At 37.0% G+C, this 26,022-nt stretch overlaps 1 protein-coding gene across 2 annotated transcripts in view; it reads left to right on the top strand.

The window, feature by feature from the left end:
* Positions 1-26,022, top strand: part of cib2 (calcium and integrin binding family member 2) — a 78,047-nt gene that overhangs the window by 30,078 nt on the left and 21,947 nt on the right. For both annotated transcript variants that reach the window (XM_073941918.1, NM_200706.1), the window contains 2 exon segments: positions 2,964-2,998; positions 21,690-21,801. In XM_073941918.1, coding sequence (XP_073798019.1) covers positions 2,964-2,998; positions 21,690-21,801 — 147 coding nt within the window.

Below are 26,022 nucleotides of genomic sequence, written 5' to 3'. Positions count from 1 at the left end.
AATTGTTTTCGGAAACGCACCCCAGAATAGTTTGCTGGCCAGCACTTTTGGTTTTGTTGGAAGGCTAAGCCTTCCCCAGCCTTTAACACGTTCCGCCTATGGAAGGTCATCATCACACAAGTAGGCAATTTTACTCTCTGAACATATACAGTATTTCACTGTATTTTGGAGATTGGATAAAGTTGTTGGGTGACAGAGAAGTTGTCCAATTGTGTGTGTGTGAAAGACAAACAATCAACTCATGTAGTCTGAACAGCACAGCAATCTGTTGAAGCTAAAAGTTGTGTAGAGTAAACTAGGCATTGGGGATACAGTAAAGCGAAGTGAACCTTGTTGGGTAATGTTTTACCCATACTCAAAATTGGTTCTCTGCTTTTAAGCCATCCAAGTTCACACACACATTTTAGCCGCATTTCCACTATCGCGCCAGTGTGAGCCAGGGCTTTAATCGGGCCGGGCCGGGCCGGGCCGAGCCAATAGCCCGAGAGGTTGAGAAATGAGGCCGAAATCATGTCGCGTTTCCACTGTCGGGCTAGTAGCTCACAGCGCGTCACGCGAACACCGCCCACAAAACGTCTTCGAATCAAACGTCACACAACCCGCCCACTTCAGCGGGAATGAGGCAAATAAAGCACACCATAGAATCATCACGAAACAAAACCATTAAAATCAACCGAAACAAACAAATGACACATTTCTGTACAGCAGTACATGAAATGTCTATACGCACAGACCTGTGTATTTCTATTCATTACATTTGTGTACTCGCCGACCGACTGTTGGCATTGTGCATCGAGTGCTCTCGCCACTAACGCAGGGACCCATCACAATGAGCGCAGCCGTTCATAATATAAAGCTACAGAAATTCTCCTTTATAACTCGATATGGAATGTATTTTATAACATCCTCGTTTTGATTGACGTCGTGTTTCCGGCACAAGAGCGAGTAGCCTAATAAAATATAGCCATATTTGTTGCGCTCAGCAGCTATTCACTAAAGCTCTTCATTTAAAGTTTCATTTATAAATTTAACCACATCATATAAAAACATAAACACTTGTTTGAGGATATAGAACACATTTTGTGTTTTAGCTATTCACTAAAGCTCTTCATTTAAAGTTTCATTTATAAATTTAACCACATCTTATAAAAATATAAACACTTGTTTGAGGATATAGAACACATTTTGTATTCTGCTTTCACTCACCCAAATAATGCTCTGTTTGCGCGATTTGATTAATATCATCGTATCCAAATACTTTATAAACAATATTTCAAACCTTCTCCGGTGTTTATTGTTTTTGGAAATTACCAAAAACCTTTTTTTCAGGTCTTTGTAAAATGAAAGTTAGGCTATATGTGGCTTTAAAACGGTTTGATTTATGTATTGTATATAGGCTACCTACATTGTTATAGCTAGCTTTTGTTTATTTTATATTGGTTTATTTATTTAATGCGATTTTATATATATCCGATATTTGTAATTCTTTAAATTATATTTCAATATAGCTTAGGCTATTTTATCAAGATATGACACTATATTGTTTAAAGTCTACGAAAGTGGGCACGTAATTTGTCAAGTTTTATGTTTTTCTGTTGTATTTATATTGTGTATTATCTTAATATCTGCCCGTTCGCAGCATCAAAAGAGCTCAACAGGCATTTAAATTCAAATTTTAAACTTGACAAAAACTCTCGAAAACCTTTATTGTCTACTGTGTTTTTAATATGGTGTAATGATTGTTATGCGTTATTGAAACATAAAGGAGGACGCAGCAAAGAACGTCACTATAAATTAAAACTACTTAATTATTTTATGCAGCAGCCTTACATTTAAAAGGGAAACATAAGGGCGATCATACGCAAAAAGACCCCAGACTATAAGGCCAGATGTTTTCTTTCCCTTATTTATTTATTTGTTTGGCGCATGTACTCGTGTGCGATCAGAAAACTGCCCACCTCTCCTTTCACTCCGCCCCGAAGCCCCAGCTGGCCCTCCTTGGCCCAAGGTATTCGGCGGGCCGAAAAAGACCGGCCGCTGGCCCCAAGAAAGCCCCGCTTTGGCCCAATTAGGCCCCGGAAGTGACAGTGGAAACGCCACTGGCCTTGGCTTGCCCTGGCTCGCTCGCTTTAGGCTCGATAGTGGAAACGCGGCTATTGAGTGAGGAATGAGAACACACACACATACAGTGAACATATACCTAGGTCTTAACTGCCTTCTTAAGAAATACAACAATTGATTATGGGACACAAAAAAGCAATTCATCATAAAGAGTCAAATAATCATAACTGCTTGTAATACTTTATTACTAAAATTTTTCCACCCTCCAGAAATAGTCAATAAGAAGGATCTAGAGAGTGATTGTGTGACTAAAGTTACCAAGCAGTAGGGTGTTCTCTTGAAGCTTCTGGAGGACCTGAATAACATGGAGAATGTGATTGATCTTGTTCTAGTAATAGATCAGAATGAAATCAAAATAATCACAAAGTAAAATTCTCAGAATGCCTTTTATGAAGCACTGAAATACAGAATATTCCTCTTTGGTTTTCTTTCTGGGAACTGGATTTCATTTGAAGAGAAAGAGCTGAGGGACCTATTGTGTTGGAGACAAATATTCCACAATTATTTGTTTCATCAAATGATATTGCTTGGGGTTTATGTCAGATGTAAATTAAATGGTAACACGTTACAATAACAGTACATGAATAATGATGTAATAATGTTACTTACCCAATAATCATATACTAAAAAGTAATTAAGGTAGCCATTATTCACTCATGAACTCATGTTGTAGTTAAAACTCATCATTAGCTCATAATAAGTTAATGTTTAGTTTACACATTAACACATCATTGTTCATGTATTGTTATTGGAAAGTGTTACCAATTTAATATATTAAAAGTATAATGTCGCAGTCATATGTTTGTTCAGGGAAGTAATTTTTCTATTCTTTTTGATCGTAGGATTGTACCTTCTTCACACGCAAGGAGATTCTTCGGTAAGTGTATTTCTTTGTATTTTCGGAACATCTTTACCAGTACAACAGAACCAATCAAACCCAGAAAAGAACAATTATATATGAGCACATTGATGAGTCCAAGTTAGCCTTTTTTATTCAATATGGGCAAAATTTAAGTGATTTTAAGTGAATGTAGTCATTTAGCAGATGGCTATCAGAATATTTGCCTTCCAGCACTGCAGCAACAGCAGCAAGTGTGTATTTGCCTATAATATGACATTATTAGCACACGTGCTGCTGATGTGACAATAAAAGTGATTTGATTTGATTTGATTTATGTTCAAATCATCTTTTAGAGCAAGACAGTTGAGATACTATCATGCCTCCAGAACTATACAACAAATTAGGCCCTGTCCACACAAACACAAGAATTTTCAAAACCACACTTTTTTATGTGATTTTGCTTTTTGTCCACTCAAAAACACAAAAAGCACAGTATCACATGTGGTACACTTGTGTGGCACTTTCAGTACAATGTAGTCATATGGAAACTACAGCCGGAGGTTTTTCACCTCAGCCAAAATGGCTCGGTTGACACCAAATGCAAAACATGCAAATTCCACAGATTCCCTAAGATTAAAAACAAAAACAACAACAAAAACAAAAAACAAACAAAAAAAAAAAACAGGGAAAGCCCTGTTTGTTAAAGCACCCATGCACATGTGGAAATGGCCTTAGACTTGTAAGAGAGCAATATTAACAACAATAAAGGGTACCCTGGGTATCAAGACATGTATGCCTTACTATAATATAAAGAAAAAAAAGAAAAAAAAAACATATTTATATTATTTAAAAATATACTTTTTTTTTGACCATGGGTGCTACTGTTGTTTTTGATTATTATAAATGCACCAAAACTTATGCCGCTTTTGGTTGTGATTTTCAGTCAGAGGTGTCTTGGTCTTTATTAATATATATTTTTTCTCCCAAAAGGAGAAACATTATAACATTAATCCCTCTGGAGTGAAATTTACATTGAGAAAAGACTGAGAAAAGAAAGTAGCCAATAAACATGAAAGGGCTTATCAACATCCCTCTTTTCACTGCTACAATGATCATAACTGTAGAAAACTGGACACATAAAAGCAATTACTGACCGCAGTGAATCTTGACAGATTGGTTGAGCAAATTGGAGAGCTGTCTCTCTTTGTCAATGACAAACAACAGTGTTGGACACGTTCGTAGTAATGCATTATAGTTACTTACATTATCACCTGCATAGCCACTAGTTTTGTGACGATATGTGACGATGTGAGGTGCTTCATTACATTAGAATTACTTGTCACCGACGCATTGAGGAACTTTTTTTCTTGTGCACGGTACAGAAACATTTTTGCCTTTCACCTCAACGAGGGAAAAGTAGTGCTTATATTTCAGGTTTGCAAACGCTATATTTGAACTTGTTGAATTGGCCATCAATCTGATTCCTAGTAATTGGTTTGTGCAACTGTGCGTGTGCTTGTGTGAACACCCGCCCTACTCTGTTTCTGATTGGCAAATGATAAAAATGTAAAGATCGCTTGACGTGAAGTAAAAACCAGAGATGTGCTGTTTTTGATCACGTCAGCGTGTGCTACAGTCACAATAGATTTCCAACATAATACACCATAACTTAGCATGAAGAGCATGTTGTTTCACCGTGGCGAAAATCGTATCGCGCTTGTGCGACTAAATAGGTTTTCCAGTTTACACACATCTATTTTTAGTTGCAAATACTAGCGAATCGGTCACACTGTCTAGCCCTGCTCTAAGCCAATCATTCCATTTTCAGTTTCAGCAAGTTCACAGACACACCAATTATCATCACTGGTTGGTTATGTGTCCCGCCCCAGCCCCAAATGCACACACAAACACACCCCAGAGAAAGAGAGTTCCTATGTCTGAGAGATAAGCTGCCCACATGAAAATTGCTTCAGTGTTCTCAATTATAGTTATGCACATTTTATTTTCAGTAACAGTAATGACGACTTGACAGGGGAAACAGTAATACATTTGAATACTAGTTACTGAAAAAAGTATTGCCATTTGTAGTGCCATTGACCACAGAGACTGAACAACAACACACGGACATTTTAATCATTTTCTGTGATTTTAATCTGACAAAACTCACACAGGAGCTGCCTAAATTCAAACAGCATATTTTATGCCCCACCAGAGAAAATAATTTTTTGGACCATTGCTACACAACAATAAAGGATGCATATCGCTCCATTGCCAGAGCAGCTCTAAGACTCTCTGACGTTACAGGCAAAAACTTAAAACTACTGAGCCAGTATTAAGGACTGTTAACGACGAGCTTACAGAAACTGTAACATCATCAGGGTTCCTGCGGGTTCTTAAAAAGTCTTAAAATGTCTTAAATTACAATCCGGGAAATTAAGGTCTTAAATTGTCTTAAATTTAACTGTAAAGTGGCTGTAGGTATTAAATTTTCAGCCGGTCTGCTTAATGGCAATAGGGAAGCACAGTGGTCCACCGTAAAACATCTAATAGTTGATTAATTCAGTATGTGAAACAGGAGAGAAATGACGGTCTCCGTGATTTATTAGCTTATTACGGTAGGTCGGGTACAGAGTACAGACGCTGACGCCGGTCTGCATCTGTGTGCTGTCATTACGCGGTTGTTGATGTGAGGTTCAAAATGCAAAGATGGGAGAATGTAAATTTAACAACGTGGCAAAGAGGCAATGTGTAAATTCTGCAAAAAGACCTTTTCGTTGGGGATCATGGGGCTCAAAGTCATCGAGTATCACATGAAAGGACGAAAGCAGCAGCTGGACGTTGCAGCAGCTAGTCATAGCAGGTCCAGGTTAATCCCTGCATTGTTTGCAGCTCGACCAAACAATGTTACTAGTTCAGACTACAGCTGAAGATCTTTGTTGGGTTTGGACTTTATTTCTATCATTTTAGACGGTGTCGTGCCGGGCTTGGGCTTGCGCAGTAAATGAACAGTCATGTGATGCATTTTGATTAGCGCGAGGAAGTAATCAAATAGTTTGTTACAACATTGAAACCCATCCCTGCAAATGTTAATCAAATTATGACAGAGATGTCAAAAAGAGCAAATTATGTCAGTGGTCAGGCCAGCCGCCTGTTTTATTCTAACAGTCATTCTAGCCGCTGGTATATAAAGGTATTTTGGCGGTCTCTTATATACTGCGTATTACGGTAGAGCACTAAGGAGCAGTGTTCAGCGAGCTGACAGGACATGACGAGGCCACTCGCTGCATTGAAACCGCTGTCATAGAAAATGAAATTGATGTTCTTGACTGGTGAAAGATGAACCAACAATCCTACCCAAAACATGCTAAATTAGCCGAATCAGTAAAGTATCCCGGCCAGTAGCAGCAGCAGAGAAACGGTGTTAAGTGCTGCTCAGTGAGCGCAGGACTGCGCTAAAGCCATTTACAGTGGATTCAATAATGTTCCCCCACAAAACACATAACCTAATCTTGATGAGTAAAGAATTTCAAATTATAACTAAATATTAATAAAATCATAATGTATGCAGAGTATACAGGCTAATGCTGACATTATTCTTTTATTATTCAGCTTCACCATCACCTTATTTTGTAAAGTGGCAAAACAAATCCCACTGAGCCTTTATCTTAATTTCATTATTGCCCAATATCCGTCATAATTTATTATTTATTTTAATTCATTTGCTAAGAAAGACTTATTTTTATTGGTGTGTTGGCCAGTTTAAATGTTAAGTGTATGTACCCGGGCCTATTTTGAGTGTTGAGATGTTAAGATGTTACAGGGGGCTTATTTTATTTTTTTTGTTCCAACTTGGCCTGTAGCCTATCAAGGTCAAGGTAAAATTTATTGTCTCCCGTAGGAGAAATTTGTTTTAGAAAAAAGGTTCTGCTGTACATAGACACCAACAAGACAACATGTAACATACATACACATTAAAATCCAATCCTAAAATACCTCCTAATATAAATACGATTTCATAAAATCAGTAATTTAAAAAAAAAAATTATAAAAATAAAGTACCATATGCCCCACTGCCCTCTGTTGTGCAAACCAATCCTGTTATCTTAGTCTTTGACCATCCTTTCTTACTTGCCTGTTGATCAACTTAATTGAAAAATGAACAAAAGAATGTTTATATCTATTATGCTTGCACAACGGGACCCTATATCTTCTGCCAGAATTCATCAGCTCATATTCCACAGACAGCACATGTGAAGAATCAGATAAAATCTTGTTGGCTTGTTGGATTGTGCACAACTCAAAGATGTCTTTTAGTGAACCAAGTGTCTTAATTCCCATGATTTTTCCTGCCACTCTCATCAGGAGTCTCAGTTATTTACTTGGGTTTTCATTTTTACTGTCAGATTCCCAAACCAAAATATAATCCCATATCTTAAAATAGACTCTATTGTTGCTTTATAAAAAGTCATCATTATGCTGCTACTCACTCCAAATAATCTTAGTCTGCGTAAAAAGTGTAATCGCTGATGAATTCTTGCACAAAGACTTGACACCTGAGAGTGCCATTTAAGTTCACGATCAATATTCACTCCTAAATATTTATATGAATCAACCTGCTTAATGTCTTTATCATAAACCACAATAGAGCTCCTATCGCTTACTGACCTGGGGTCAATGATGACCTCCTCCGTTTTCTTAACATTAATTTCCAAATTGTGGTCATCACACCAGCTGACTAACCATTCTACAGCCGCTCTGTATTCCATGATGCTGGCCTCTTTTGTGAAAAGGTGCATTAGTACAGTGTCATCGGAAAATTTAAGAATATATTGATTTGTCTGCTGCCTAACGCAGTCGTTTGTATAGAGGGTGAGCAAAAAGGGTAACCTTACACACCCTTGTGGCGCCCCTGTACTACTTGTTGCTACATCAGATAACCCTGAATTAAATTTTACCTGCTGTGTCCTGTCTGTTAAAAAAGAATAAAACCATTTAATAACAAAAGGGTTCACTTGCATTTTTACCAGCTTTTCCAAAAGTTCATGTGGTTGAATTGAATTAAATGCTGAACTAAAATCGATAAAAAGTAACCTAGCATAAGCAACTGGGCTCTCTAGATGTTTTAAAACAAGATGTGTTAATGTGGAAATTGCATCAATAGTGCCACGGTTACTTTTGTATGCAAATTGATACTGGTCTAAGTACGGCTCAACTTCCTTGCGCAATTCTTTTATTATAATCTTGTCAAATGATTTCATGACATTTGATGTTAGGGCCACTGGCCTATAATCATTATTGTCTTGTCGACAAGGCTTTTTTAGGATTGGGATTATCACAGATTTTTTCCAGAGCTTTGGTACTGTATGTGTATCCACTGAGAACAGGCGATGCCAGGCTGGTGTGAGCTCCTCAGCAAATGTTTTTAGAAGAAAGAATGTAATACCATCAGGTCCCATTGCCTTACTAGAACATAAAGATTTAAAAACCTTAGTCACGTCTCATTGATGTATTAACCTCCTTTTTTCAGCCATGTTGCAATTTACTTCCCCTAAAATTTCTTCACATTTTTTCAAATTATCTGTCTCAAATCTCATATAGAAACCATTCAATTCATTTGCCTTAACAGATTCGTTACAGGCGAAGAATGCCTTTCTTTTTGGTGTCATATTTGTCATTCTCCGAATTGAGTTCCATAATTCTTTTGTATTGGACTTTAACAAATGTTGTTCAGTCTGTTCTTTATATTTTTTCCTTGCAGTCCTTAGTTCCTGATTAAGGTCTTTTTGTGCTGCTCTAAGCCCCACGGTATCACCTGACCTAAAGGCCAATTTCTTTCTTTTAATACAGCTTTTAATTCCCCCTGTTATGTATGGTTTGCTGTTCGGATAACACTTAATGGTTCTCTGTGGAATGATAGAATCCACACAGAAAGAAATATATGCTGTGATAGTTTCTGTAACAGTATCTATATTTGCATCCTGATAAAACATGTCCCAGTCTGTGCAGAGGAAACATCCCTTTAGCTCCTTAATACTCCCATTTGACCATGTCTTCATGACCTTAGTTGTTGGTTTACTTGTTTTGAACACAGACCGATAAGTAGGAAGGAGATGGATAACGTTATGGTCCGAGTTACCAAGGGGGGGGTCTGGCTTTGGCAACATAAGCATCCTTAATATTGCCATAACATTTGTCAAGAATATTCTTTTTCCTTGTTCCACACTTAACATATTGAAAAAAACCTGGTAAGGATTTCTCCAGTCCACACTGATTAAAATCACCAAGAATCAAAAAGGGTGCATCAGGTTTGTTTTGTAAGTGCTTATGAACACAATCAGCTATTTGGTTTGCAGCTCTAATAGCATTCCCACTAGGTGGGATATAAACTGCACAAATAAATATGTTAGTAAATTCCCTTGGCAAATAAAACGAACGTAATGTGACGCACAATAGTTCCAGGTCAAGGTTGCAGAGTCTTTTTCTTACCGCAAAATTTTGACACCAACGATCGTTGATATAGACACAGACCCCTTCCCCTCTTTTCTTACCGGAGTTCTTGTCTCTGTCCAAGCGAATATGGGAAAAACCGTCGACTTGTATTAAGCTTTCCGGTACTTCATTGCACAACCATGTTTCAGTGAAAACCATGAGACCAGACTCACGGTACTCGAAGCAAGCTCCCGCTTGCGTGCGAAGTTCATCAAGTTTGTTCCTCAGTGAGCGTGGATTACAAAGAATCACTGGCGGCAAAGGAAGTTTAGAAGCTCTCCGGACCCGCTGTCTGACGCCGCGTCTCCCGCCTCGCTTCCTGACCCGACCCGAAACGCGCCTCGGCTGCCGCAGTAGTTCCTCAGGTAAATCCATCTCAAATCTGGTGGGTGACAGTCATCCGCAACTCCGCAAATCCAAAAGCTCCGTCCTGCTATATCGCTGAATTTTGTCCAAAACTCCTTGCGCCACACAGCTAGTCAGAATTAGCCATGACACGACAAGCAGTTTTTTGTTTATCAATCCACTCGAATCACTCCTATACGACCAGCTGTTTCCATCTCTGCCTCCGCGCAGGAGTTTAAGTGTCCAATATATGAATTAAAAACTAAAAACCAACATATCTGACAGGTACAACAAAGACAAACAAGTAAAGTACAGCAAGCATCCCTTTCCACGTCGCCAGCAGAGCAGCGCCAAGTTATGGATAAGTAATGTTAACGCATATAAAAAACTCATTCATGAAAAAAGATAAAAGAGCTGTGCATGTACACATTTGGATAATGTCAGGCTATAAACGGGTTCGGACTTTTAAAAAGCTGTCAATCAAAATGTACCTGTCGGGTTCGGGCTCTATCTGCCTACCTTTCATAGCCTGATTACAGCTCTAGTTCAGACACCCCCTCACAGTCAGCTATATTTCATTTCACCACCAGACACCCAAAAGGCAGGTACTGCGGGTTATCCATACTGTGACGAGGCACAATTTATTTTAATCTAACGAAAACATTAAAATGAGTAGCCTATTCCAAAGAAATTATATAATTTTTGGGTCTTAAATTATATTTGTTGAGGTCTTAAAAAGGTCTTAAAAAGCATTAAATTTTACTTTTAAAATGGTGCAAGAACCCTGATCATAAATCAGTTTCTGTGAGGAGTTATGCATCTTTATCAGGACCTACTTATCATTTAACAATAAATAATAAAGACAAAAAAGATAATAATGATAAACCATGGTTCACACTAAAACTTAGACAGCTTTGTCAGGCCAAAGAGCATGCCTACAGGAGCGGGCACAGGATCTTGTAGAATCAGACCTAGAACACAATGTCAAAGGAGTATGGTGTGGCTAAGCAGAGCTTTGCCAAAAAGCTAGAAAAACTGTTTTCTGCCAACGACCCTGCATGAAAGGCCTAAAAAACCTCACTAACTACAAGACTCCATCTACTGTATATTTAAGGCCCCGACCAAACACCCCACACCTGCTGTGACTATCTTTCTACACAGCCATCAACACCTTTAGCCACCCGTCCCCCCTGCACTTCAGATTAGTGAGGATAATGTGCGTCAGATCTGTAGGGAACAAAAGAGAATAAAAGCACCAGGCCTAGACGGTGTTTCACCAGCCTGTCTGAGAACCTGCACTGACCAGCTGGCTCCCATTTTCTCACAGATCTTCGACAGATCACTGGAACAGTGCAAAGTTCCATCCTGGTTTAAATGCTCTGCCCATCATCCCAATCCCGGTGAAGCAAAATATCACAGGAATCAATGAGTACGGACTGGACCTTTGGTGCACCCCATGCAGTATGTCTATAGAGTAAACCAGTCTGTGGATGATGCAGTCAACATGGGACTGCATTATACCGTGCAACATCTAGACAAACCATGGATCTACGCATGGATTTTGCCATCATTACATAATTACAAACTGACCAAGCTCTCTGTACCTTGCCCTGTCTGTCAATGGATCACCTGCTTTTTAACAGATTGACAACAGCTAGTCAGAATGGACAAAATCTTGTCCGACAGCCGCACCAATGGCACCAGTGCCCCCCAGGGATGTGTTCTCTCCCCACTGCTCTTCTCCTTGTACACTAACGACTGGACTGCAAAAGACCCCTCCACCAATTTAATGAAGTTTGCAGACAACACTACTGTTATCGTCCTCATCTGGAATGGTGATGAGTCTGCATACAGACAGAAGTGGAGCCGCTGGCTTTATAGTGCAGATACAACAATCTGGAGCTGAACATGTCAAAACAGTGGAGTTAATAGTGGACTTTTGGAGAAACCCCCTTGCACTCCTTTTACTCACCATGATAAAGAGCACTGTGGCTGCAGTAGAGTCATTAGCCGAATTTCCACTGTTGGGCAAGTGCGAGCCATGGCTTTTATCGGGCAGGAGGCCAATCGCCCAGGAGGTTGAGTAGTGAGGCCGAAATTATGTTGTGTTTACACTGTTGGGCTAGTAGCTCATTCAGCTGGAATCAGGCAGATAAAGCACACCATTGCATCATTACGACACGGTTAAAATGAAGACAACCAAAACAAACAAATGACACTTTAGTGTAAAGCATTACATTATATGTCTATACGCACAGCCCTATGTATTTCCATTCATTATTTGTTTAATTACCGACCAACTGTTGGCATCGTGCATCAAGTGGTCTCGCCACTCATGGAGGGATGACCCAGCGCAGTGAGCGCAATCATCCATAATATAAAACCACAGAAGTTCTCTGGTAATAACTCGGTATTAAATATATTTTATAACATGCTCGTTTTGACAGACGTTGTTAAACATTCAGCCAAAATGCACAAATGTCTTTCTGTTGTATTCATATTTTGTTTTATCTCCAAAATAAATTAAAAAAAGAAAGAAGCCGCTCGCGGCATCAACAGAGCTGTCAAGCAAGCGTTTTTTTCTCACACTAACACACAGGCATCTAAACGCGCATGTGTCATGCACAAACACACATTTTAACCTTGACAAAAACTCTCAACAACCTTTACTGGCGGTTGTGTCTTTAATATGGTGTAAAGATTATTATGCATTACTGAAACATCAAGGAGAACGCAGCAAAGAAATGTCACTTATAAATTAAAACTTTATTATTTTATGCAACAGCCTTATATTTAAAAGGGAAACATACGGGCGATCATAAACAAAAAGACTCCTAGCCTATCTTAAACTGACCAGCTATATGTTTTTATTTATTTATTTATTTATTTATTTTGGCGCATGTACTCGCGATCAGAAAACTACTGTAATAGCGGCATGCTATCTTTACCAGACTTCCGCTTCTCTAATTACTCCGCCCTAAAGCCCCAGCTGACCCTCTTTGGCCCAAGGTATTTGGCGGGCTAAAACAGGCCGGCCGCTGGCCTGGAGAAAACCTCACTATGGCTCTACCGAGACTGGCCCTGGCTTGCTCGCTTTAGGCGCGATAGTGGAATTGTGGCTTTTCAGGTTCCAGGGCACCACCATCGATTAGGATCAGAAGTGGGACATTCATATAGACTCTATTGTGAAGAAAGCCCAGCAGAGACTGTACTTCCTTCATCAGCTGAGGAAGTTCAACCTGCCACAGGAGCTGCTCATACAGTTCTTCTCAGCTGTCATCCAATCCATTCTCTGCACTTCAATCACTGTCTGGTTTAGCTCAGCTGCCAAAACGACCACCGTAGACTATAGTGAATAGTCCGGACTGCTGAACGAATCACTGGCACTACCCTTTCTTCACTTCAAGAACTGTTCTCTTCCAGAGTGAGTAAAAGAGCTTGCAAAATCGCTCTGGACACCTTACACCCAGCCCACTTTCTCTTTTTACAGAACACCAAGCACAAAAACAGCCAGACACAGGAAAAGTTTCTTTTCTCAGGCTATCGACTTTATAGACAGTTAATATTCCCTTACTGTGCAATAAACATGTGCAATACTTTCTCATACACACTTGTACACAGCACCTTATAACTTGTATATTTATAACAAATCTGTACATATAATTAAAAATATTTTAAAAAAATCATACTGCTGCTTACTGTTTCAAGAATAACCTTCTTCCTTGTAATGGTTTTCCAATGGCCCTGTTTGTAAAAAAATAAAATAAAATAGCAATGTCCATACTAAGTCTACATATATCAAATACATATATAAATGCCACCATGCCATTAATATAGTTTTAGTGGTAGTAACAGTATATTTGGGGCTGAACAACTTTAGATTTTTAAAAGTTGACTTTTATGTTATTAGAGTCGAGCCAATAATGATTAGTCGCTATTGATGTTGTCAATAAAACACAAGATTTGAAAGTTTTGCAACATGCCAAAATATGCACTTTGTTTGCAGAAAAAAATATATACGCATGCTGTTTAACAGCTCATAATACTTTGCAAAAACAATGCAGTCTTGCCAATGACTAATTTTAATGCAAAACCAATGCATTGTCAACACTTTCATGACAGGCTAGTTTAAGTGCTAAATAAATGCAGTGAACACAATGAGAACTGCAAGTTCTACAACAAATCTAACATTAAGAAATACTTTACTGCAAAAATAATCAGGGTTCCTACGCTTAAACAAACAGCAGATTCAAGGACTTTTAAAATCACCATTTATTTTAAATCAAGTACCTTTGTAATTCATACCCTGCCATAAAACTCCTTACTCTACTTACACTTACACTTAAAATGTACCTTAAAATGTAATTTTCAAAAATGTTGACTATCTGTATAGGTCATCAGCACATAGATAAAGTTATTTCATAACAACATAATGCACAAAAGAGTCCAGCTCAGATGCATATTTTACCGCAATGATTGTCCGGGCCAGAAAGCTGCTTATAATGCTGCTCAAGTCAGGCCTTTTAAGTGGTTACTGTCTTATCTTTTCTATCAGATGTTTCCTCACTGCACATCTCTATCATGTTCACTTGGGACCATGAAAGAAGCCAGTAGCCTTAGATGGCTAGTGATGCTAGCAGGCTAAAGCTAGAAGCGGATGCTGGAGAAGCAAAAGTTTTGAGTATATTTATTTGCAAAATAATATTAAGGGTTTGTTCATCCACTATAGAAAAGACAAATAGTAAGAAATTAGCATATATTTTATGATCAAAATGTAACTTACGAATCTATGTGACAGAATGGCAAACACATGCAATGAGGCAACCGTAACAAAAAGATGGATGTTATCTCCTCGTCACTTTCTGATGTTTTTGACAGCTCTTACAAATTATCTGTTTTTGTTCAGTGTCTGTGACTTTAAAACCAAACTATTCACATATTATCGATGTGCTTTTTTTTTTTTGGGACTAACAATTTTTACCTTAAAATGTTTGTTTTTTTTAAATTAAAGACTGCTTTTATTCTAGCCAAAATAAAACAAATAAGACTTTCTCCAAAAGTAAAAATATTATCAGACATACTGTGAAAATTTCCTCGCTCTGTCATATATATATATATATATATATATATATATATATATATATATATATATATATATATATATATATATATATATATATATAAATTTTCTTTTCAGCTTAATGAACTGGCAACTTATCCAGCACACACTGGTTATTTTTTTGTTGATGAGGGACAATTACAGATTTCAAAGAAAATGTCTTAATATCAAAAAAGAAAACAAGCTTGACGGCAAAAGATCCTATCAAAGTTGTTAAGAATGCCTTAAAATAATGCAGTCTGCAGTTTACAGTAAGCATCAAGTGTTTATTGAGTTTGTGTGGTCTGTCATATAGCTATGTCTTTTGGCTTTTTTCTCAAAAGGCACAGCTTTCGAAAATTATGACATGAGACTGCTAAGTAGTTGCATTGATGCTTGCTGATGTTCCACGTTTACCAACACTTGTTTGGATCTTTAATTTTGTAGCACCTTTATAAGGGTGATATTGTTTTACATGATAAAACAGGTTAGTGGTGTTGCCTGTTTTTGATGGCACAAGTCGTCTGAGCAGTTTGCAGTACACTGTTTTGTGGCGGATTGCAAAAATCTAAGTAGCTCCAAATTACTAATTTATTGACGCTTCTTGTCAACAATATCTGTGACTGTAACCTGTGATTTTTTTTTCTCACTCATCCATGTGCAACTAACACCATATGACCGTGAACTTGTACTACATGCGGCATCGAGAAGTGCACGTTCCAAAATGCCTGCACAGCATTAAGGATAGTATATAAACATTATCGAGCACTTATCAACTGTCATTATCGTTTTAAGTTTAATAAAGTATGCAGTGTTCAGGATTTGTTCTCTACATTTTAGAGAAGGACATGTGACTGTGAATAATATGTAGGATCATAGCAAGGGCTGTTTCTTTGTTATGATTCATTTAAGTCTTGCCAAGCTATCATCTGGTATTTCAGTTAGTAGTTTCCAGCTCTTACATAAGATGTTTCAACCCTGTTTGATTTATGTGAATGGATTGTTTCTCTGCAATGACACTAAGATTGGTTTTGATAACAGAGCCAGTGGAGCATGAGAAACAAAATGGACAATCACTGGAAAACCTAATAGAGTCTAGTACTTTATCACCACCATAAAACAATCAGTTTTTTTTCTGTTCTCTGCACACAATGGCACAATCAATCAAGCTGTTATGCAATGTTAGTGTAGAGAGGGTTATTGGCAATTGGTATGAATTGGCTTGTATTTCCTTACATTTTGTATGTATGAGATTTGTCTGTTTTGGAATGATAGAAACAAGATACAGTATATATTGCGCAATTAGCAGTACAAAATGGTTTTATAGCCTCTGTTAAAAACATCTCTAGCAGTGCATTTAGTTACAAACATATTTCATGTCCTATTGAAAATATAAGGTTATTGTAATGTATGTTTGTTTTTGTCTACAACCTGCAGAAATTCACGTAGTATAAGATCATTTGGTGAGTTAAAATAGTTGGAGCTGGATTGCTTTAGGAGTGGATTTTATTTTGTTTGTTTGTTGCAGTAAACCGTGAAATCAGCTTTTAGTTTGTTTATTGTTAAGTGACCTCCATGAAGTTTGCACCCCATAAAAATAAATAATGCCCAAATATGCTATTCGTTTGTGCTACGTTTGTGCTGAGTTGTGTCAGGATCCAGCCTTTACAGCCCTGTCACTTCTGTCTGTGTTTAATTTCACTTTGTTTGTTTTGTGTATTAGCACATGGTTGTCTCTTTTGTTGTGTTGGCCATGTACTCCCCTTGTCCTGCCTCCTTGTTTTCCTATGCCTCTACCCCTTGTTTAGTCCTTTTTTGTCTAATTATGTTCACCTGTTCCTCATGCTCTCTACTCCCTTTATATTGAGTTCATTTTCCACTTGTCTTTGCCGGTTCATCATTCTATCTTTCGTGTGCATGTCTAGCTAATCTTGTTTAGTGCATGATAGAGGTTTTTTATACATAGTCTAGTCAGGGCCAGTGCAAGCTGAACTGCTGCTCTAGGCAAAGGACGGTCACGTCGCCCTCAAGCCTAAAGTGGGGGCGGGGAGGGGAAGCTGTCGCAAACTCTATTCTCTCTATTCTGCCACCCTAGACGCGGATATAACTGAGGGCGTGGGTGGTAAGGGTAGTGTCACGAACGCCTTTCAGCAAGGTTGCTGTCATTTTCAATTTTAAATTCTGTTTGTAGTTCAAGACTGATTTCAAGTTTTCATTTAGCCATTTTTGTTATCCTCAGCCCCAGTCTAGCCTTAATCTTTTGTTAGTTCTTTATTTTTAAATTCCTGTTCCTGTGTTTTGCTTTGTTTTATTTCTAGCTATAGCTTATTTCCTTCGGCGTTTTGTTAAGTTTTGGTAGTTTTATTTAGTTCCTTGTTTGTTTAATTTTATTTCTCGCTTTTTCCCCTTTTGAATATTTATTATATTTACTTTGTTCTAGTGTTTTTTTTTTTTTTTGCTTTCTCTTCTTTTTAATTTTCTTGTCTCTCCAGCTGTCTTGTCCTGTTGTGTTGCTTGTGTCCCTTATTGCCTCCTGAGTCTTCGCTGATTGTGGATCCCCTTGACTTGATCATCCATCCAATTGTCACCCCTGTCCCAAACCATAGGTCCGGCTAGCTATTCATTGACTGCTTGGCCTGAAGTTTGGAATTTCCTCTTTCCTGACAGGCGTGTCACCCCCTTAAATCCTGAGTCTCCTCCCCTCACCAGCCTGTCCTTCTGCCATAACCCTGCACTATTGACTGTAAATAAACCTTGTGTTCTCCTGTCAATTCTGTGTTTGGGTCCTCCTTGCCAACTGTGACAGATTTGTGCCTCAAAAAACGTTTGCACTGGTTTGGAGTCTGGGATATTAAGCATTATTTTTTCCCTGTGTGACATCTACTTTCCATATTCAAACCATTAAATATTACCACAGGTTACTTGTGCTTGATTTGTGCATGAACAAAGTATTGAGCAAAGGCTGTGACTACTTATGCACATGTGATTTATTTATTTATTTTTGTTTTTTGTTTGTTTTTATTTTTTTTTTCAAAAATAACAATTTCAAAAAATCTTATTTTTTTTCGCATCGTCATTATTTGCTATTGTGTGTAGATAATTACTGAAATAAATGAATTTAAATAACGTAAAAAATGTGGAAAAAGTTAAGCGCTATGAATACTTTCTGGATGCACTGTATACCTAAAAATTTATATCTAAAATTCATTTCAATTTAATTTTAAATAAAAAAGTGATTTAGCAATCGTTACTGCATCCCGAATGTTAAATAAATGACTAATGAATAGGGCTACAAGGGTGTTTCAACTGTTTGTGTAAGTGTGTGAGTGTGTGTCCTTGTGCAGGTGTGTTTCTTTTACCAGCTGTTTGTGTCCATTGTTTTAACACTGAAGCTGCTCTCTTCCAAAAACTAAAAGTTACTTCGTCTGTCTGGAAAAAAAAGACTTAATAAACTGAAAAGCCAATGGAATGAGCCAATATTCAAATTTTGCAACAGAAATGTAATACATCAAATAAGGTATAATCTTACCCAGCCATCAAATTCAGATGCCACACAAGTGAAAAGCATCAGTTGGCTGGTACCAACTGATATTTACAATGACTAAAGCCTTTCTGAAATCTGTCAAAAAGGCTATCAAGTTAAGGAGATATGTAAAACACAATCAGAGCCTATATTGTACCAACAATAATAAAATTGTAAAGGTGGCTAGTTTGTACTTATTTTAGCATTATTTTATAAACATGCTTAGCTTATTTCAGCTTCATGCCTACACTGCCAGTAGCCATTCAATGAATAGCATTTTACTGTGTGCTGGGTTAAACATATTTTTCAATAAATGTAGTACTTCTCTCTCTTATATCAGATATGCAATCCATAACATAACAGAGCTGTAGGCCTATATGCAATGTGTAAAGGCCGGTTTATACTATGTTATAACCCACGGTGCATACCTTGCAAGTTGTTGTGCTTTTATAGTTCTGCGTAAAGTAAAAATAAAAAATAGAAGACATTTTAAAAAAGACAATATGCATATCAGCAACACTTAAAATGGGAGCAGTTACCAACCTCTCAAAAATTTTTAGACAGCTCTGCATGTCCGTCTTTTAAGTGCTTCGCTAAATCAATTGTAATAATGCATTTACTTAGCATTGCTTTGTAGCTAATTACTGCTACTGCTGATGCTGAGAGAGCATAGCCAGCAGAGCAGGAAGGCAGTGTTGCATCATCCATATCTATTTTTACAGTCTGTGGTGTGAACACAGTGTGATGCAAATGTGTCACGGTTGCAGGTTTGTGCGCTTCTCCGGAGTGTATGTTTGATCACGTGGGTTTGTTTTGTTTTGGTTGTCCATGTGGATTTGTTATGCTCACGTGTTATGACGACACTCAGTTGGTCTGATTAGTTCGCCAGCTGAGGCTCATCATGGTGCCTATATCTGTGCAACGCTTTTGTGTGTCTGTGTCAGTTCGTTACTATCACTTATGTTTGTGCTGTCTGTGCTCAGGCCCTGAGGAGTTTGTCTGGATCTGGTTTCCCCGTTCTGTTCCTGTCCTGTGTTCTACGTTCATCTAGCCTGGCACTATTTGTTTTATTGTCAGATTCTAATAAACATTGTCACTTGCAATTGGATCCTCTCTGACTCTCATTCGAAACATTACACAAATGCATATACCTGACCAGTCACAGACATTTCTGCTGAGCATGTAAATGCAAGAGCCAGTGAACCTATGACTTGATTCCTCAGTGCCTATAGTTCATCAATCCATCTGACTCCACCTAGATTTGAGGATTCTCATTTGAGAGGGGCTTAGCTCCTATATATATTTAGGCTTCACTTGGATGATAGCCTAATATTACATTTATAAGTAGTAATTTATTAATAATATACTTAAAATGTTTGGTTAATATGGTAGTGTTTTATAATAGTATTTCACTGTATAACACAGACAGGCACAGTCATTTGAGATCTGAATAAGCCAACTAGGCTCAAACCATCTGTTTACTGTAGTAAAAACTACTTTTTATATTCAAGTGCATTTTTGTTTCCATGTATTAAACAAATAAACTGCCACTTTTCTAATTGAATGGCATACATATAAATATATATTTTAACTTACAGGTTAATTCACATATTTCACGATCTGAAAGATATAAGAAGTCATTTTTTTTAATACTAGACAAGATGTTTCTCTGTCAGTGACTGTTAGTTAAAATGAGTACATTATCTAAGTGCTTTTGTCACTGTGTTTAATCCTTTCTGTGCAACACTGTATGATATAGTTAATGCCACACGAACTGTAAAGTGTTTATTATTAGTAGTTCATTTTGAAAAAAAATATTGTTCAATAAGAGTTACATTTTTCACTTGAGGAAACAGCTGTGCTGATGAGGTGAACGCAGAGAAAACTCGACTGCTCCTCCATGACATTAGGATACAGGTGATACATGGTTATCTATATCAAATAACTGCAAATAAGCAGATATTAATTTATCGATAAACACACACCTCGTTCTCTCGCTGTCCACGGCTGTAGTTTGCTGATCAAATGAAAAGCAAAAGACGAGAAGGAGCCAACATCTGCCATCGTTTTCATATCAAGTTTAAAGGGGACTGAGGCAATAATTTAGTGTACAGTTTATGAGCTAATCGCAAAAGTTTTAGGGGTGCCGAATAGAAATATAGGGGAACTGCAGCCCCCCTAAAATAGGCCTAGCAATGCCCATTGTGCTTGATTACTTGTGCTTGATTTGTGCATCAACAAAGTATTGAGCAAATGCTGTGACTACTTTTGCACATGTGATTTATTATTATTTTTTTTTTTAGGTTTTTATTTTTTAACAAATTTGCAACAATTTCAAAAAATCTTTTTTCACATTGTCATTATGGGCTATTGTGTGTAGATAATTGATGAAATAAATGAATTTAAATAACATAAAAAATGTGGGAAAAGTGAAGCGCTATGAATTCTTTCTGGATGCACTGTATACCTAAAAAATTTAAATACTGTAATAATACTGTAATAATCTTGATGCACTGTATACCTAAAAATTAAACTTTAAATTAAAATTTAAAAATTGAATACCTATAATTCATGTAAATTCCTCTTTACCTAAATAGGTCTACCAATGCCCATGAGTCTGGCAACTGGTGCAGAACATTTAGCATGCTAGGTATTTGATTTCAACTGTGAGGTGTTGGCTATGTGTGAACAAGCCTCTTTGATGCACCATTCAGCAGTTTACACAAAGATGTAACATAGCCCAGAGTGCTGATTACCTGCTGATTTCCCCACGATCACAGCCTAATCAGTCTTGTTAACTTGAAAATTGGGTTCTAAATTCTATAGTGTGAACTATGCATAAGAAGTGCAGACTCGAGCCTTACAAATTAAGGTATAGCATAACGCAACACTGGCAGGGATGAAATTTGAACATGCATATAAACATTTTAACATATTTAAATATTTGGTCATGGCTGGCCAAAATCTGCAAGAAATTAAAAACTCCTTTGCATTATGCAGCATGTTTTATGATTGATTTTTGTGTTAAATTCAGCAATCACAGTGTAACAGATTTGTGGAGGGACTGTTCAGCTCAACAGCTGTCTTTTTTCTGTTTATCATGAATTTCATAATGTAAATTCTTTTTAGTCTGTGATAGCCATAATATGGTCAGGAAATTTGACATTTTGCTTAAAGTGGGAACCCTATATTAGTTCACTGTTAGATAGAAAGTCTCAAAATGTGTCAAACAGACTAAATGGCCATTGAAATGTTTTCATTTTTTTTTGCAGCTTGCATGGACGATATCACGAACTGGCTCCACATTTGGTTCCAATGGACTACACTAATGATCCTGATGTTAAAGTTCCTTTAGCTCTCATAGTCAACATGCCGGAACTAAAGGTAATTACATTACTACTTTGCAATTTACTACTTTTAGGATTTAGTAAGGTTCTGATTGGATTGGGATTTGTTTATATCACTTCTTTTTAGTTTCTTTTTAAATTCAGCATGAGATATTTTAGCACTTTAGGTTTTCCATGGTTCTATAGCACTAACCTTTGGAATGAAATTAAATAGAGGACAGTGACGTTGACCTTGACTGGGGATTGGTTCACCACAACTGTTGTTGGACAGTGGAAGGAATGCTATTAGGATCTTCCAATTCCACTGACATGCTTTCTATTGAGGAAGCAGAGCCAGGGAGGCAGGGGTTGACTCACCCATTACTGAGACACTGAGGTAGCTTACAAGTTGCTCAGTGGCAGGCAGCGGAGATGGATCAGATCTGCCCTGTAGACTCTGGATGTTGTGGGGCGATCTTGGCTGAAAAGCCTCTGCAAAATTGCGTCTAGGTCAGCAATAGTACCCCTGCACAGCTCACCAGGGGTGGGTCTCAATTTTTTATGAAAGGGGTCTGAAAAGTGTGTTCCTACTGTGGGGCGATCAGACTCCTCAGTATTTCTAGAAAAGTTTATGATGGCTAATAGTTACAATTTTTTTCCAGGTTGTGGAACTCTAGACCAGCTCTATACCCTCACTAGAGTGCTCGCTGTGCAAAGCCAAAGCTCTCAATTTACCAGTAAATCTATGTTTCTACTTTCACCTGTGGTCATGAGTTTTTAGTCATGACTGAAAGAACACGCTTGCAGATTAAAGCAACCAAAATGAGCTTACTTTGCAGAGTTAGGGTGAGGAGCTCTGTGACCTGGGAGGAACTCGGAGTAGAAATTTTAAAACTGTATGAAGGTTTAAGTTTAAATTATTCAGGTTTTATTCTAACTCTGTTGTATAAACTATTTCATTGAGATCTTTAACATCCTCATAATTATTTATTACAATGGCAAGCCAACGAGCAAAGATTTTTCAGAAAAAAAGCAAGAAAAGGTAAGAAAAGCAGATTTTAGATGTTCAGTTTTAGTAGAAGGAGTTTTCACGTCCATTTTATACAATTTTGTTAAAGAAATAAATTTATCGACCCAATGTTGCATTTTGGCAGAGTTGTATTTGAATTGTTGTTTCTAATGTAAAGTGAAACAAAGTTGTAAGTTTCTAACATTATGAAAACAGAATTTTGAAGTTCTAATATTTATGTGGAAATGCTAAAGTAACTGACCCAAAGCATTCGTGGGTAGTTTGACACACAATGAATAATTTTGCCTGATGTACTGTGGCAGTGTTTTAATCTTGATAATCTATTTTAAACTCAAATTACTGTGGCTAGTTTAACTGTTTTAAATTGCATTACAAAGACCCAACATAGTTTGTGTTTTGTCTGATGACATGGTTACATTTGAAACACATTTAAGTGTAGTTTGTACTTGAGGGCAGTGAAGTGTGGCTGTGTTTACACCAGAGAGACACTGAATTACAGACTAGTGTGGCTTTTGTTCATTTCCATCCAAATTGCAGGGATTGTGAATATATATATTAAAATCTTAAAATTTAAATAAAACAGCCTTTTGAATTTATAAGGAAAATGTAATGATACATGATCATTAAATGCAATGAAAACCATGGTTCAGTGGGAACATTTAATTTTTAATGAAACATTGAAAATATTCTTCAAGTTGTTCATGAATCATACAAAGTAACTAGAATGGTTGTAGAGTCGGTAGAAGCTGAAAATGAGAGACTTCGTGTTGGGGTTATTTCTACAAAAATAAACAGGTTTGTGGAAGGAAGAAAAGATCAAATGCAGAATAATATGGCATTTTTTACACCAAATATTGACGCCTTGTCAATTTTCCATAAAAAATGTCAAAACAAATAAAAACACCCGTGAGAGATTGTTTAGTGTGAACAAGATATTGAGGAATATGAGGGATGGGTAAAAGATTTCCAGTTAACCAGCAGTCAATGCTCAGACTGTATGGTTTGATTTCCTGTTGTTCAGTCGAATATCAATGACCTCTACCATGTTCAGATAGTTTAACAATTTAAACTGATGGCTTTGCTCAAGCAGTGTGTCTTGTCATTGCCAGGCATGCCTTCAGCTGAGTTAAAAACATCAAATTTCAGAATGCCAAAAATGCACCATGTTGTATGACAAAAACAATGCAACCAATCAGCTTCACACTTTGTATAGATTAAACATGTGAATGTTATTTTATGCTTGCCTATGACAACTGTAATTAAGTGTAATTTGCTCCGTTATGTCATTTTAAATGCAAAACTGTGTATTGAATTAAGCTCATAAAATTATGAACATTAATAGTTAATTATAACAAGGTATTATTTAATTTGGTATATTTGGATTGACTTTATTGTTAAAGGTAGCCAAATCAAAATTATATTAAATTGAACTGCTCATCTGTTAAAGCCTACAATTTATTTGTCTGTTAATTTAAAGATCAAGTAAAATTTTTAACCGGAAAAAATTTTCTTACTACATTAACAGATTAGTACAACCTATAGCTTTATCTGTAAGTTCAAGTAACTTGTTCTGTGTGTAAAAACAAGGGAAAAAGTACAAATAAAACATATATTTACAACATGCATGTACGAGAGAGAGAGAAGGAGAGAGAGTGAGAGAGAGAAAAGGCCGAAAAGGCCCCATGAAATTAGAAATTCAAGAGAAGACTGAGAAAGTTGCAATGTAACATGAATAACCTTAAACCAATAATCAGAGAAAACAGAATCCCCTTGTTTTAACAAAGAAAATGATAAACTATCATATTTTATATCTAAAATCACACTCGCATAGGTTCTTTGTTTGTGGCTTATGCAATGTAGCACACTTCCATGTTGCCTGGAAGTTTCTTGACAAGTCGCTGCTAGCTCTTCTCCATTTTGATTGGTTGATCAGCATTCTTGTGAGGTTATGAATTTAAATTAGAGATGTATGATATATCGGCGGGAATATCGTTATTGGCCGATAAATGCTATTTTTAAGATTATCATTATCGATCCAATGTCTAAATTTGGCCGATTTCTTTAAGCTGATAAATGACAGAATTGTACAGACCTGCGCTCGCGTTAGCTAGCCACCCAGTCCGCTGGCCTGGCACATGCAAAGTTATGTGTTGAGCTACTTCACTTCCATAAACTCAAACGATGCAGTTTGTGACATGTGTAACAAAACAGTGAGGTACTGTGGTAATACTAAAAACCTAATGAAAAATCTATATAGAAAGCCTAAGACAGAATATGACAATGCCATGACTAGGTGGTCAGAGGAGGAGGAAAGGAGTGGCACAAGTGCTGCTGGGGCAAGACAAACATCGCTTTCTGAGTCCTTAGGTGCAGCAGGCAGACGCCATCCAGGTACAGAGGAAGAAAATGCGGTGATGTGGCTGTATTAGGGGTCTTGGGTTTTTTTGTGACTGATAAAACAACGAAAAAAAAGTTAAACTTTCATGGGAACCGGATTAACATGCCACTAAATGTAGAAGTGTAAATGTTTTTTTTTTAATGTTCAGGCAGGCGTTTTAAGACATACTCAGATGCTGCCCATAAATAATATGTAAGTTGGCTTTTTGTATGATAATTCTTCATCAATAAACAAGAATAACCAGCAATATGGTTCATATTCAGTATTAAGTGACACTTTTATGTACCATACTTGTTATTTAAATTTCCCAATGAGCAGTATCGGATCGTTATCGCTGATACTCGTCTTCATTTGACTTGGTATCGGATCGGATATTAAATCAGTGATATCGCACATCACTAATTTAAATATATCTATAACTATTGGAAGCATTTAAATGCCACCCTCGTCACCAATAGAGTCATTCGATTGCTTGATTGCAACAATTAATTCTATTTTTGGTAAAAATGAAATTACATTACTTAGTGATTTTAATAAAAAAAATTCATTAGATAAATTATCAGCTAAAGAAAAAATATATAATTAATAGTTTAAATCTTATTCAGCTAATTAATTAGCCAACTAGAGTTACTACAAGAACCCAGTCACTTCTTGACTGGATACTTGTTTCACATTCTAATAGGTTTTTAAGGGCTGGTGTGATGTCTGACTGGTTTAGTGATCATTGTATTATATTTTGTGTATGGAAAATTAAATGATCTAAATTACCTCCAATAATAATTAAAATTAGACAATATAAAATTAACTTAAATTTATTTGTAAATTATTTGATTTCTATTATTGGGGAAGAC

The sequence above is a fragment of the Danio rerio genome, chromosome 25, assembly GCF_049306965.1.
Source record: "Danio rerio strain Tuebingen ecotype United States chromosome 25, GRCz12tu, whole genome shotgun sequence".
Classification (NCBI taxonomy): Eukaryota; Metazoa; Chordata; class Actinopteri; order Cypriniformes; family Danionidae; genus Danio; species Danio rerio.
The sequence above is the reverse complement of the archived record's forward strand: the minus strand, read 5'-3'. Positions and strand labels throughout refer to the sequence as shown.